Below are 13315 nucleotides of genomic sequence, written 5' to 3'. Positions count from 1 at the left end.
AGTACAAGTCTAGAGTCTAGACAATGGAAGCCACTCTTCAGGCTCATGAAGCCTGAGGTCTTCTGACAAAAAAATTTTGATCGGGCATAGCATTGTCGGATTCATATCCCGTGCAATACTTAGGGTATTGCACGGCGTGCAATAGCTTCAATCTCAACCGTTTATTTAATCCAATGCATAAAAAATTGACACCTAATAAAGACAGCTCATCAATCCGTGTGACACCACCTTCTGCCCTTGCTCTTTTCTCTTTTCTCTTTTCCCTCTGCCTTTCAGCTACCAAAACAAAAACAAAAAGAAACTCTCTTTCTTCAGGTCTTTCACTATCCAAAATTCAAAAACTCTCTCACGCCCATTACTGAATCTCCATGGCTACAGCTAGCAGCCACCGCGTCTCACACCTCCACTGCCGGCGGTAGTTCTGGTACGTTCTTATCTCTCTTCTTCGGCCGCTGGAGGTGCTATCGCCGGTGCCACCACCACTGGTGGCCACCGGGTCCTCCTCTCTCTCTATATTGTCTTTTCTCTTTTATTTTTCTTTTTGTTTCTCTTTTTATTTGCCTTTTAGACAAGACCGAAACCCCTTTGACACTCATTTTGTTTCATTTTTTTTATTAGTTTGATGAATAACATTTTGTTTCAGTTTTGATTAGCTTGATGAATGGGTTTTCTTGTTTGGATTTCTGGTATTAGCAATAACTGTTATTATTGGCATTTTTAAAGCTGGTTTTTGGGTGGGCATTGAAGATGTTTGTTGAAATGCTTTATAGAGTTTTAGTTTATCTCTCTGTATTCTGCCTTTTTCTTTTTCTTTTTTTTTTTTTTTCTTTTTTTTTTATGCTAAAACTGTGATACTATGTGTATGGAAATTAGATTTTCAAGTTAGTGTGTTATCTTTGAAAACTTATCTCAAGCAGATAGTAGATAAATTATTCTCATAAAAGCTATGATTTTGTATTCGAAATAGCACAAAAATGAAAAACCATTTATTTGTTAACTTCATTAAGTGGTCTCCTGGCTGCCTAAGCTGTTTGAGCAAATATCTAATAGGTGAGTCTTTACTTTAGTCCTTCATGCTTTTAGATGGGAGCAGACATTGAAAACTTTTAGTGCTCTTGGGTTTTTTTGCTGAATTTTTAGTGCTCTTGGTTGGTTGTAATAGCATTGGAATAGCCAAAAATTTACTAGAAATTATAGCAAAATATGATTTGTTTCACAGTAATTTTCCCTTAGTAGTAATTATTTATATTTAGGTACTAATTGTTCTCTCATGTGGTACTCTCACATTCCTACAATAGGGTACTGTGGATTTTTTTTTCACACAGTCAGTAGCAGATTTTCCACCTGAGGTTGCACACTTGAGCTTATGAATAGTGCAATGGTTTTAACTCTCTCCCTTTCCTTTTTCTTGTTTTGTATTAAAATAAAATTTCGAAGAATCCTTGGCTGCTAGTGCTTAACTTCAAGATGCATTCTATTTGTTGTTGATGGATTTCTAATAATAATTTGATTTTTAAGATGCTCCAAATTGGGAGATATTCTACTTTTTCTTATGCTTATTATTATTATTTGTTTGGTAGATACTTGTCAATGTTTGGTTGAAAAAAATTAATGATATGTTTTATAAACCTTCACTAATGTTAAATGTTATCATTGAGAAAGTGTTTTATATTTTATGTTTAACTGTCAGGAGTGTGTAGATGTATGTGTGCGTGTGGTGCTGATGAGGAGTGCGTGTGGTGCTGCATGGTGAGGTGCTGCAGGGTGTTCGTGGGCTGCTGATGTGGGGTGCGTCTGCTGCTGATGGGGCATGCGTGTGCAGCTGATGAGGTGTGCATGTGCCAGTGCAGCCTGAGTGTATAATGTGTCTATGCTGTAGATAATGTTGTATTTGATTAGCTGGCATTGTATACTTGTATTTTAGTATAGATATACTTGTATTACTTGTATTGGTAATATGTTTACATCAGCCTTGTGTGGCATTAGAGTTGGTTGATATAGTTAGTTAGTTGGAGGGAATGGGTTGGCAAGGTGGTTACAATTGAGCAAGGTCACAATGCTTAAGATTTTTGAAGCATTTGATCTTGAAGCATGCAAGACTCTTTTTTTCGTTATTATGTGGGAATTAGGTAAAAAAACGGTAATATGATGGTGGAAAAAAATTGTCTATGTATCTTGTTATTATGGCCTTGTAATTGAAGAATATAATTTAATACAATTTAGTTTATTTTTTGGATGAAGCTTCATTTTTTTTTTTTCTAGCTTACTTCCATCTTGGATCCATTGATTTTAAAATATGCCAAGCATCCTTGAAGACTCTTGTTGTGTAATTCCTGTTTTCAAGAGAACATATTGAATACAAATATCCTTAAACATATTATCATTTTTAGTCTTGCAGAGTTTTAGGAGTTAGATCTTGCAAACTATCCTGACTGAAGCCAGCAATATCAATCCTATCCCATGTTCTTTCATCTACGCAAATGCATGCAATTATGAATTAATAGGAGTGAAACACCAGTTTTGGTCCCAAAAATTTGCTTGAAGATCCAGTTGATCCCCAAAGTTCATTAAATGCCTAAATGTTTTAACTGGTTTTAATTTAGTCTTTCCGTTGATGTTCACTAGAAACCAGAAGTCCATATAGCTGATTATTCACATGGCGCAAGTTATGCAAACTCAGAAAGCTATCTCAACCTACTATCAGAAATTTTCATGATCTCTGCCCAATGACAAAGTCAAGAATTTTTACAGATTGGCTAAATATTCATATCAATAACTCTTGGCAAAATTTTTAAGCATAGGTTGCAATTCGGTTCCAATTCATTTCATATAATTTACTGTCTCTAAAGAACACAGTCAAACATACTGTTTTTCCAATAAAATTGAAATTTTACAAGACTAAGTAATGAAAGACTTTCAAAAAACAAATCCTAAACTTCAATTTTCATGGCATACAAAATCTTTAACCCATTATGTACCACATCACAACAACCCAAGTAAAGTGATGGTACAACACATTCCAACTGACAATTCATAGTAGATCTCAGTCACAAAAGCATATCATGGATGGAGATGTTTGAGATTTGGAAAACCAGTTTCACCCTAAATCATCAGTATGTCAAAATTTGAAGTCACTATGTCACGCAGTTGCTTCAATTAACAACCTACTGCTCAATAGCTGGTCCTTCAGGTGAAGGGAGTGGTTCTTCTCCATTCGCATTGGTCTCAATGGCATTCTCAGCTAAAGGAGGGGCTTCTTCACCATGCTCATTGTTCTCAGGATGAAAATTGATTGGGAACTTTGTGACCCTGGGCTTGTCGGCCAAAATATTTCTTTGAACCCTATCAATCAAAACCTTTGGTGGAGGCTCCTCTCTTAGCTGTTCATCATCATAATCATTGTTCACATAGTATCCAACTCGAATAAACTCATCCAAGATAAGAACATGTCAATAGCAGTACTGTGATGCCAATGATATCTTCATCACGGATTTTTGATGGGTCTGGAGAATCTGCCTATCAGGGGCCCCAATAACAAAAAATTTAGTGTTATTTTCATAAGCAAATTAGCATTGAAAACCAAGTTTAGGACTTAGCACAAGCATTCATCAAAAATTACCTGAAGGACAAATCGGTAGTTGCCAATGTTGACAGGCCCAACAAGCACACTTTCAGGAAGTTGGTCATATGTCTCATCCTCAGCAGATCCCACATAAATGAGTTCCATTCCAAATCTGCAATGTTTTCTGAGTTAAAATATGGCAAGGCTAGCAAGGCAGAAGTCAGGGAAACAAATTTAACTACATAGATGATGACAACAAACAAGGGAAATGCACAAGAAGTTTATATTAGGGAAAAATAATTTTTTTTTAAAAAATTTAAAAGTTCAAAGAGAAAAATGAATGATTCCCATTAGTATAATTGACTCCACCTAACAGGGAGAGTGGGGGAGAAGATAGAAGGCATTGAGTGGTTAAAGAGAGCATCAAATACTGAAATACAGCTTTGCTGCACCTGCCACTTTTACCCTAAGCAAATGTACAAAATATCTTGACAAAACATGCTACATCCTCAAAGCATTTTAGCATCTCTAATTCAAGTACTTGGTAGCTGGAGTTCAAAAAAGAACTTCTATAGGAAATATAGAAATGCTTCTTGTATGAGTTCTATCAAAGATATAAACATCTACATGCTTAAAGACGAAGATTAGTTTATTCATTCAGGGCAAGAAAGAAAAAATTAAAAGGAACTGGCCAAAAGCCTCACTTAGATCCAGTGCCTTTTTCAAACCATCAGGGGCTTCTTTGTTGTCTCATCCTGTGTAAGGCATATCTTAAACAAACACATGGATTCTAACACAGGACTAACTAAATAAAACTACTTTTTGAGCTTCTCTTCCTATTGAAAACTTTACCTAAGCCTATCATATCCAAAATTTATCAATGAATCAGTGACTAGTTGTTTAATGGTAAATAGTACTCAGAGATATATAATATTGGTTCAAATATTTTTAAATTTGAAGTATTTTGAACAACAATGTAACTGAAATTATATAAGGACACCAATAACTCAAACCATTTAGGTTTGTCTAACTATCAATCCTCTTGAGTGTTTTAGTAAAAAATTTATTACACATAAATTAAGCTACCAAAAAAACTTATCCACAACTCTAAGCATTACATCCAACTAATCAACTTAACTAAAGCCAAATTAATTGGGGTCAGCTACAAACACCTTTTATGTCACTCAAACTTATCTAGGGTCATGTCCCATTTATCTATCCAACAAACATGCCTTTCGCTTATTCCATACAGCTTCAACCCCAGTCCTTTTGGCCTCCCTTTTGCCTTTTTTGCTCCATCCATACAATTATTATCACAATTTTGATTACATTCACAGGCCTCCATGGCACATGTCAAAAGCATCTCAAACAATTCTCCATCATATCCAAACCATCTTAGGATTACATCCAAAAATCATCTTTTTATGTTTCCTTACTCTAGATAAAAGCATTTCTTTCATCACATTAATGCCATATTATCGTGGAAATCATCTAGGACCATTAATTCTCAATAGATGGACTTCAAATCAAATCAGGACTGGATCAGACATCATTGGATTCTCCTGAATGAATTAGCCAATTTAAAGAGTCGCTTGCATTTCTCAATATGATGAATTTCCCTCAAGACTAAACAACATACAAATAAATTAGATTAACATCACTTCAAATTTCTAACATATATTTTCTCAAACATCTTCAGTGCATTTCACAACTCAAACCACAGTAGTAACATAGGGAATGAGAAAAAACTGATCCATTGTGACAAACTTCAAACTGAGAAATTATTATCAAGCTAAGAATCATAGTTTAGTTTCAGTTTTAGCATAAAAATTAAAAAAAGAAAAAGAAAAAGGCAGAATACAGAGAGATAAACTAAAACTCTATGAAGCATTTCAACAAACATCTTCAATGCCCACCCAAAAACCAGCTTTAAAAATGCCAATAATAACAGTTATTGCTAATACCAGAAATCCAAACAAGAAAACCCATTCATCAAGCTAATCAAAACTGAAACAAAATGTTATTCATCAAACTAATAAAAAAAATGAAACAAAATGAGTGTCAAAGGGGTTTCGGTCTTGTCTAAAAGGCAAATAAAAAGAGAAACAAAAAGAAAAATAAAAGAGAAAAGACAATATAGAGAGAGAGGAGGACCCGGTGGCCACCAGTGGTGGTGGCACCGGCGATAGCACCTCCAGCGGCCGAAGAAGAGAGATAAGAACGTACCAGAACTACCGCCGGCAGTGGAGGTGTGAGACGCGGTGGCTGCTAGCTGTAGCCATGGAGATTCAGTAATGGCGTGAGAGAGTTTTTGAATTTTGGATAGTGAAAGACCTGAAGAAAGAGAGTTTCTTTTTGTATTTTTTTGGTAGCTGAAAGGCAGAGAGAAAAGAGAAAGGAGAAAAGAGCAAGGGCCGAAGGTGGTGTCACACGGATTGATGAGCTGTCTTTATTAGGTGTCAATTTTTTATGCGTTGGATTAAATAAACGGTTGAGATTGAAGCTATTGCACGCCGTGCAATACCCTAGGTATTGCACGGGATATGAATCCTAGCATTGTCTACACTGTTCAGAGTAAATGACAGTGATATCAGTGTTGTCACGATGATCTCTATTTGCATCCAAACTACACCTCTGTAGCAATGCCAGAATAGTTGGATTCAAGTTCTTCTCCTTCAATATCATAGCAAAATTAGGATCCAATTCCTTTATCTTGCAATAAATTAGTCGTATCATTTAGTTAGAAAATAAATCATTCAAAAGAAGATAAAAAATACAAGGGATTCAAGGAGTACTACATCCAGAAATGTATTAACACAAATTATTTCTGAAACTCACTCAATTGCTCAATTACATTACTTTACATCTTCTCCACAACCACAAACATGTGTAGGAGAAATATTTTCCTTCTCAACATATTATCCAAATCCACTACCGGCACTACCCAAGTGCCTCAACAAACTTGACCAAGGCTCTGGTAGACGAACCAAATTCTCCTAAAGCAGCCGAAGCCATTTCTCTCATCTTCCAAATCCTTTCCCTGAGTTCTCTCCCTTCTTCCGACTCCATCAACTCTCTAACCCTTCTCTCAACCTCATCCCCACTCACAAACCCATCATCCTCTCTCTGCTGAACGGCAATAGCCATCTTCATATCCTTCACCAAAACATTTCTATTCAGATGCTGCTCAGCATAGAGTGGCCACGCCACCATCGGCACTCCGGCAACCACTGCCTCCAACACCGAATTCCACCCACAATGTGTCACAAAACCGCCAACGGATTCCTTTCTTAGCACCGCCACTTGGGGTGCCCATGACTTCACCACCATGCCCCTATCTTTTGTTCTTTCTAAGAAACCCTCTGGCAATACACTATCCAAATTAAACTCCGATGTGTACTGCTCAGTTTGCTTAGTTTTCTCATCTTGTGGTGGCATTTTCACCACCCACAAGAACCTTTGTCCACTCCTTTCCAAGCCGTTAGCTATGTCTCTCACTTGTGCCACTGAGAAAGATCCCCGGCTACCAAAACACAAGAAAACAACACTTCTACTTGGTTGCTTGTCCAGCCATGACAAACACTCATTCTCATCACCACCTTTATTTCCATCATCACCTGCTCGTTCTGCGGCTTCAGCAATTAAAGGTCCTATATAGTAAACAGGCGGAGTTGGCTCATCAGGGACACATACACCATCAGCAATGGTCTTTATGGCTTTTGTCTCCAGGTCCTCAAAAGTGTTAGCTATAATCCCATTTGATTTCGGAAGATGTGAACAGAAATAGACCATGTCCCAATAAGCTGGGTCGTCTCGGTCGAGGGTTGGTTCAGGCATGTGTGTGGATTTCAATGGTGACATTCCAGGCAAGTGAAGCTCGGTGTTGTTGAGGTCCTTAAAGCTCTTTGTTATTTGTTCATGGATTTTGGGGAAGTATAAGAAGGCAGCGAGAGCACAAGCACCAGAAGTGTAGAAATAATAAACAGGAAGGTTGAGTTGTTTGGCTATAGAAAGAGCAGAGGTGCAGAAAATGTCGATAACAAGAGCACGAATGGTGGAAGTGTGGGAGATTTGTTGGAGTGCATTTGGGACATGGGTTGAACTAACACGGATGAAGTCAAAGGCCATGGCTGCACGGCTTCGAGTTGGGGTGGTATCAACGGAGACAGAAGGTAAGCTGTAAAAGGAGATGTTGGAGTTGGATTGAGAGATACGATGGATGTAAGAGGTGACACTTGGGGTGTTCCAGAAAGCGCCGGTGGCGAGGAGGATGGTGATGGTGAAGTTGTTAGAATAGTGGTGGAGGATGAGCATGCCTAGCTCAACCATTGAAATCACGTGGCCCATGCCTGGAGATGGGAATAGGATTATTGTGTCTTGCATTTTGCCTCTTCCTCTTTTTTTCGTGCGTGTTTACTCTCGTAGCAGTAGTACAGGTACAACGCTGAACCCTCACAGGCAATGCTTAAATACTATGAGCATTGCTACTTTCTCTCAAAAGAGGAATAGGTCCTGTAGTGGGACCTATGTGTAGACTGTAGAGCCCATCCCTCCTATCATACATCATTATAAGGTATTTAATAATTTTCTACACTCTCTTCTTGTTTAGAGAGGAAGCAAGAGAAGACTTTTTTGAAAACATGATACTCCAACATGATACTATGGGAGGGGTTCAAATCTACATTTGAAAATTACTTTGCAGTGGCCTCTGGGTCCTCCTCCTTTGTAAAAGCTGCCTACTCAACAATTATTATACTTTTGAAGATGGCAGTTTGACGTAAGAAAATGACAGAAATAGGGTTTACAAAAAAAAAAAAAAAAATGCCGGTGGCGAGGAGGATGGTGATGGTGAAGTTGTTAGAATAGTGGTGGAGGATGAGCATGCCTAGCTCAACCATTGAAATCACGTGGCCCATGCCTGGAGATGGGAATAGGATTATTGTGTCTTGCATTTTGCCTCTTCCTCTTTTTTTCGTGCGTGTTTACTCTCGTAGCAGTAGTACAGGTACAACGCTGAACCCTCACAGGCAATGCTTAAATACTATGAGCATTGCTACTTTCTCTCAAAAGAGGAATAGGTCCTGTAGTGGGACCTATGTGTAGACTGTAGAGCCCATCCCTCTTATCATTCATCATTTATAATGTATTTAATAATTTTCTACACTCTCTTCTTGTTTAGAGAGGGAGCAAGAGAAGACTTTTTTGAAAACATGATACTCCAACATGATACTATGGGAGTGGTTCAAATCTACATTTGAAAATTACTTTGCAGTGGCCTCTGGGTCCACCTCCTTTGTAAAAGCTGGCTACTCAACAATTATTATACTTTTGAAGATGGCAGGCTACTCAACAATTATTATACTTTTGAAGATGGCAGTTTGATGTAAAAAAATGACAGAAATAGGGTTTACCAAAAAAAAAAAAGAAAAAGACAGAAATAGGTTGTCAGTCACACATGTGAGGACAACAATAAGTTGTCGGTCATACATATCAATCGAGGACAAAATAGGTAGTCGGTCAACATATCAATCGTGGTTGGAATCTTTTGTTGAAATCTCACAGGTGCTCTGATTTTCTTTAGGGAAAATTCTATGACCATGACTAATTTTATATATATTTTTTCAATTATTTAATACCACTTATTATGTTTTATAGAAAAAATAGTGATAATTTTATGTAAAAATAGCAGACAATTCATTATTGTATGCCATATAAGATAATCGTGAAATTAGTTATGGTTTTAAAATATTCTTTTTCTATTATATAATATATTAGTTTGTAACTTCATGCATATACATAAATGTATTTAAAAATAAACACATTTTTTTTATCATAAAATATATATATATATATTATATATTGTAGGGACAGGGTTTGAGTACTTCTACTGTTGAGTGAGTGGACTTAAATCCAGTTAGCCCAGTACAATAAATTTGTAGAAAGCGGGTTCAAGAACTAGACCTTAGCATGCGGGCAGTGGGCGGTGAAGCGTTCGCCACCCTTCGCCACGGTCAAACGTCAGCAGATCATGATTGTCCTCCAAGATCTGTCCTCGGCACCGGTCCGAAAAGCTTGACAGCGGTCTCTATCGGGGGAATCATCCCCCTCGCCTCATCTGTATCTTCCCCTTATATAGTCCATTTCCATAACCTTTTTCTTCTACCTGTTGATCATCCATGCCCCCCCTCCTGACTGCCCATCTTATCAGCCGCTTTACCAGCCCCTCTGTGAGTTGCGGCGATCGAGGCAGCTTTGTTCAGGGGTCACATCACCATCAATGTGGCCAAGGAGTTAGGTGAGCGCACTTAATATGGAGGTGACAATTCGTCCTGAACTTGCTCTTCCACCGAGCTGCCATGGTTAAAGTGTTGGGCTCGGTTGGCCGAGGACAAGGTCGTCCTCGGCAGGATTCTTGGCAATTTAGGCTTTCGTACTTCTCCCTCGGGCCTTTCTTACTCCTCGGCATGGGCCTTGGGCCAGATATAAAATGGACCGGGGTTGCCAAGTTCTTAGGCCCCATAATAACCCCTTAAAATCCTGTTATCCGTATCTTCGGACAAGGAGAAGGATTTTGACATCCTCGGGCCTTCGTTGTGGCTCGCCTAACCTTGGCCTACGTCAGTGTTGGAGTCTTTTCGCTTGCCCAATGCACGTTTCTGACGCCTCGATATGCGACGCTCACCCTCATTAAATTCTAGCGACTCCATACTCCCCACGTTCCACGGTGTGATGGTAATCAATCGGTGGGGGTTCTCTGCCTTTATGGGCAGGAAACTCCGCTTGGTTGTCTTTTATTGAGGATATAAATACTCATTTGGACTAATTTGCCTCCTTACCTTTGCATTCAAGAACTTTGGCGCACATACTCTGAATCCGGTCAAACCTCCAACTGAATCCGGCGTAAATACACTTTTGGCCCCTACATTTTGGGCCATTTCTCGATTTGGTCCCTAAATTGATTTTAATGCTAAATCAGTCCCTGATTTTTGAAAATCATTTTTAAAATAGTCCCTACCGTCAACCCAGTTACGGAAGATGCTGATGTGGCAAACGAAAGTGCCAGGTGTCAAAGCCAACTAATAAAATATTGCAGAAAATGCCAGCGTGTACCACTCAACCCCACGAGACCCTCACGTGACCGAGCCACGTCCCGTTCCCGCCTCTTTTCCCCCACGTGACGATCACGTGACCGAGCTTATCAACGTTTTAGCTACCTTCCTTCAGCCACTTCAGTCAGTTCAATCCTAAATCCCCAAATTTCACCCGAAATCCCTAAATTAGCTCTTGCTCCCTGAGAAAACTCAAGCCCAGTCCCTTGAGAAAACTCAATACCATTTCTGTGAAACGATTTCCCTGACAAATCAGTGCAAATTAGAACGACGATGTGATCTGGAGGAGGAGGAGAACGACGCGATTTGAAGCTCGATTTTTGGCATCAATTCTGACATCTGAGATACAAATATATGTGTATATCTGTTTCTCTGTGTGTATATCTGTGTCTCCATCTCTTTTTATATGTCTCTGTCTCCTACTTTTAACGCGTTCTGTCTATGTGTGCAATTTTGTCTCTCTTATTGATTAGGGACCACACTTTTGGTGATTCATTATGCTTTAATTTGTCTATTTGGTTGGTGTTTGTTATTGTTTGGCCTTTAGGGATCAATGTGGTCCAGGAGTGTTCCCTATGATCAGTAAACTATATATATTTTTGGCATTGTTTTGTGTTCCATGAAGGAGCTTATTGTTTAGAATGTATATAGTCAGTGCATGTTTGACTGTTTGGTTTTGTTTTGTCTTTATTGTAATAAAATAATCAGTACTGTTTTTCCATGCATGCAGAATGGATGATTTATTTACTATGCATGTGCATCATGCGGGGCAGTTCACTGAAAAATCTTGAGGAGTATGTGGGGGGTGAAGTGGGGGTAGTAGACAATTGTCATCCTGATGAGTGGTCTAAGGTAGAGATTAAGACCATTTGTAGGGAATTTGGGTACACTGCTGTGAGCAGGCTATGGTACATAAAGCCTGGGGTTAATGAGGAGAATAGGGTGTTCCACTTGATCAAGGATGATAAAGATGCAATGCTCATGACTGAATTGGTAAGGGGTCATGGGCAGATTCATGTATATGTAGAGCATCCAGTATATGATCCTATCCTCATTAATAGGGGTAATGGAGTAACATTGGAGGTTGCTGTGAAATGAGCATGATGAGCGTGATGAGCATGCTGACTTTGTGGATGTTAGTGATTCTAAGGGAGAACCTGCTTATGATGCTTATTACAATGGTAAGGGCTACTTTGATGATTTTGATGAGGATGGGTCCTCTGGTGGTGATGATGATTTTAATGGTCATCAGTATGTCTATGAAGATGACATGGATGATGATTTTGGCAGGGATGATAGGGGTGATAGGGATGGTGGTGTTGGGTCTGAGGGTGGTTATAATGGTGGTGAAAATCCTGCTCCCACCAATGGAGATGGTGTCCAAACTGATTCTGATATTGAAATAATAGAATGCAGGAGACCTGGTAAGGAACCAGTTGTTGGTGAACCAGAAGAGGATAGGGCTATCACCTTTGACAGTAATGATGATAGTGATATGGAAGGGCCTAGAGAAATGAACCCCAACCAGAGGTTTGTTGGAACAGATAGTGATGACAACTGGGAAAATGAGGTTGAGGCACCAGTGCCAGATCAGATGGGAGCTGGTGTAATGAACTCAGATTACACCAGTGAGGAGCTGTTAAGTCTCACTGAGTCATCAGATGATGGGGGAGTTGATGATAGTGGCAGTGAGGGTCATGGTGAAGGTGATCATGGACAGGTGGACAATGTCACTAGGAGGAACAAGTTTCCAGTGTTTAAGCCATTCTCTAATCCTGAACACCTTAGGTTTGAGAAGGGTATGTTGTTTATTTCTACTAAACAGTTCAAGGATGCTATTAATGAGTATGCAGTGTGTGGTGGATGGGGGGTGAGGTTTGTGAAGAATGATAAGCTAAGGGTTAGAGCCAAGTGTCAACCTCCATGTAAGTTTACAGCTTACCCAGCAAAGATGTCCAGGGAGATGACTTATCAACTTAAGACCCTGAACTTGGAGCACACATGTACAAGGAGCTACAAAAATCCAAGGTGTACTGCCAAGTTCCTTGCAAAGAAGTTGATGAAAAAGGTGAGGAGACAACCTGACATAAGACTGAAGGATATTCAAGATACTGTTCATGAGAAGTATGTGGTGCATATCAGTGTTGGGAAGGCTAGCAGGGCTAAAGAAAGGGCTCAAGAGTTTGTAGATGGGACTTTCACAGAGCAATATAATCAACTTTGGGATTATTGTGCAGAACTGAAGAGATCCAGTCCTGGTAGTACAGTTCTGATGAAGACTCACACTTTTAATGAGGGAGACTTGACAGCTGAGATGGATTTACATACTGGAGTGCCATACTTTGAGAGGTTGTATATACGCTGGGCCGAGTGTAAGAATGGATTCTTGGCAGGCTGCAGGCCATTAATTGGATTGGATGCTTGCCATCTCAAACACAAGGTGGGGGGGCAGCTGATGGTTGCAGTAGCCAGGGATCCTAATGAAGAGTACTTTCCTCTGGCTGTTGCAGTGGTGGAAGCTGAAACCAAGGACTCATGGGTTTGGTTTATCAACTTGCTGCTAGCTGACATTGGTGATAACAAAAGGTGGGCTTTCATATCAGACCAGCAAAAGGTATTATAATATTTTACGTTTTTATTGTCT

At 39.3% G+C, this 13315-nt stretch overlaps 1 protein-coding gene, 1 long non-coding RNA gene and 1 pseudogene across 2 annotated transcripts; 1 reads left to right on the top strand and 2 right to left on the bottom strand.

Moving 5' to 3' along the window:
* Positions 1–2240, top strand: LOC136062142 (uncharacterized). The gene is made up of 2 exons (XR_010623969.1): positions 1–424; positions 1691–2240. It is a non-coding gene; the product is annotated as an uncharacterized LOC136062142 (long non-coding RNA).
* A 558-nt stretch (positions 2241–2798) lies between these two features.
* LOC112001076 (histone chaperone ASF1B-like) lies at positions 2799–6011 on the bottom strand (annotated as a pseudogene).
* A 362-nt stretch (positions 6012–6373) lies between these two features.
* On the bottom strand, positions 6374–8114 carry LOC112001087 (UDP-glycosyltransferase 88F3). The gene has a single exon (XM_024033251.2). The coding sequence runs from the start codon at positions 7943–7945 to the stop codon at positions 6503–6505; it is 1443 nt and encodes a 480-aa protein (XP_023889019.2). The 5' UTR covers positions 7946–8114; the 3' UTR covers positions 6374–6502.
* Positions 8115–13315: the final 5201 nt, after the last annotated feature.

Source organism: Quercus suber, unplaced genomic scaffold (genome assembly GCF_002906115.3).
Source record: "Quercus suber isolate HL8 unplaced genomic scaffold, Cork oak 2.0 scaffold_385, whole genome shotgun sequence".
Classification (NCBI taxonomy): Eukaryota; Viridiplantae; Streptophyta; class Magnoliopsida; order Fagales; family Fagaceae; genus Quercus; species Quercus suber.
Note: the sequence above shows the minus strand (reverse complement) of the source record. Positions and strands in the feature narration are given on the sequence as shown.

Coding starts and splice junctions, on each gene's coding strand:
- LOC112001087 (XM_024033251.2), bottom strand. CDS start 7,945: ATGCAAGACACAATAATCCTATTCCCATCTCCAGGCATGGGCCACGTG.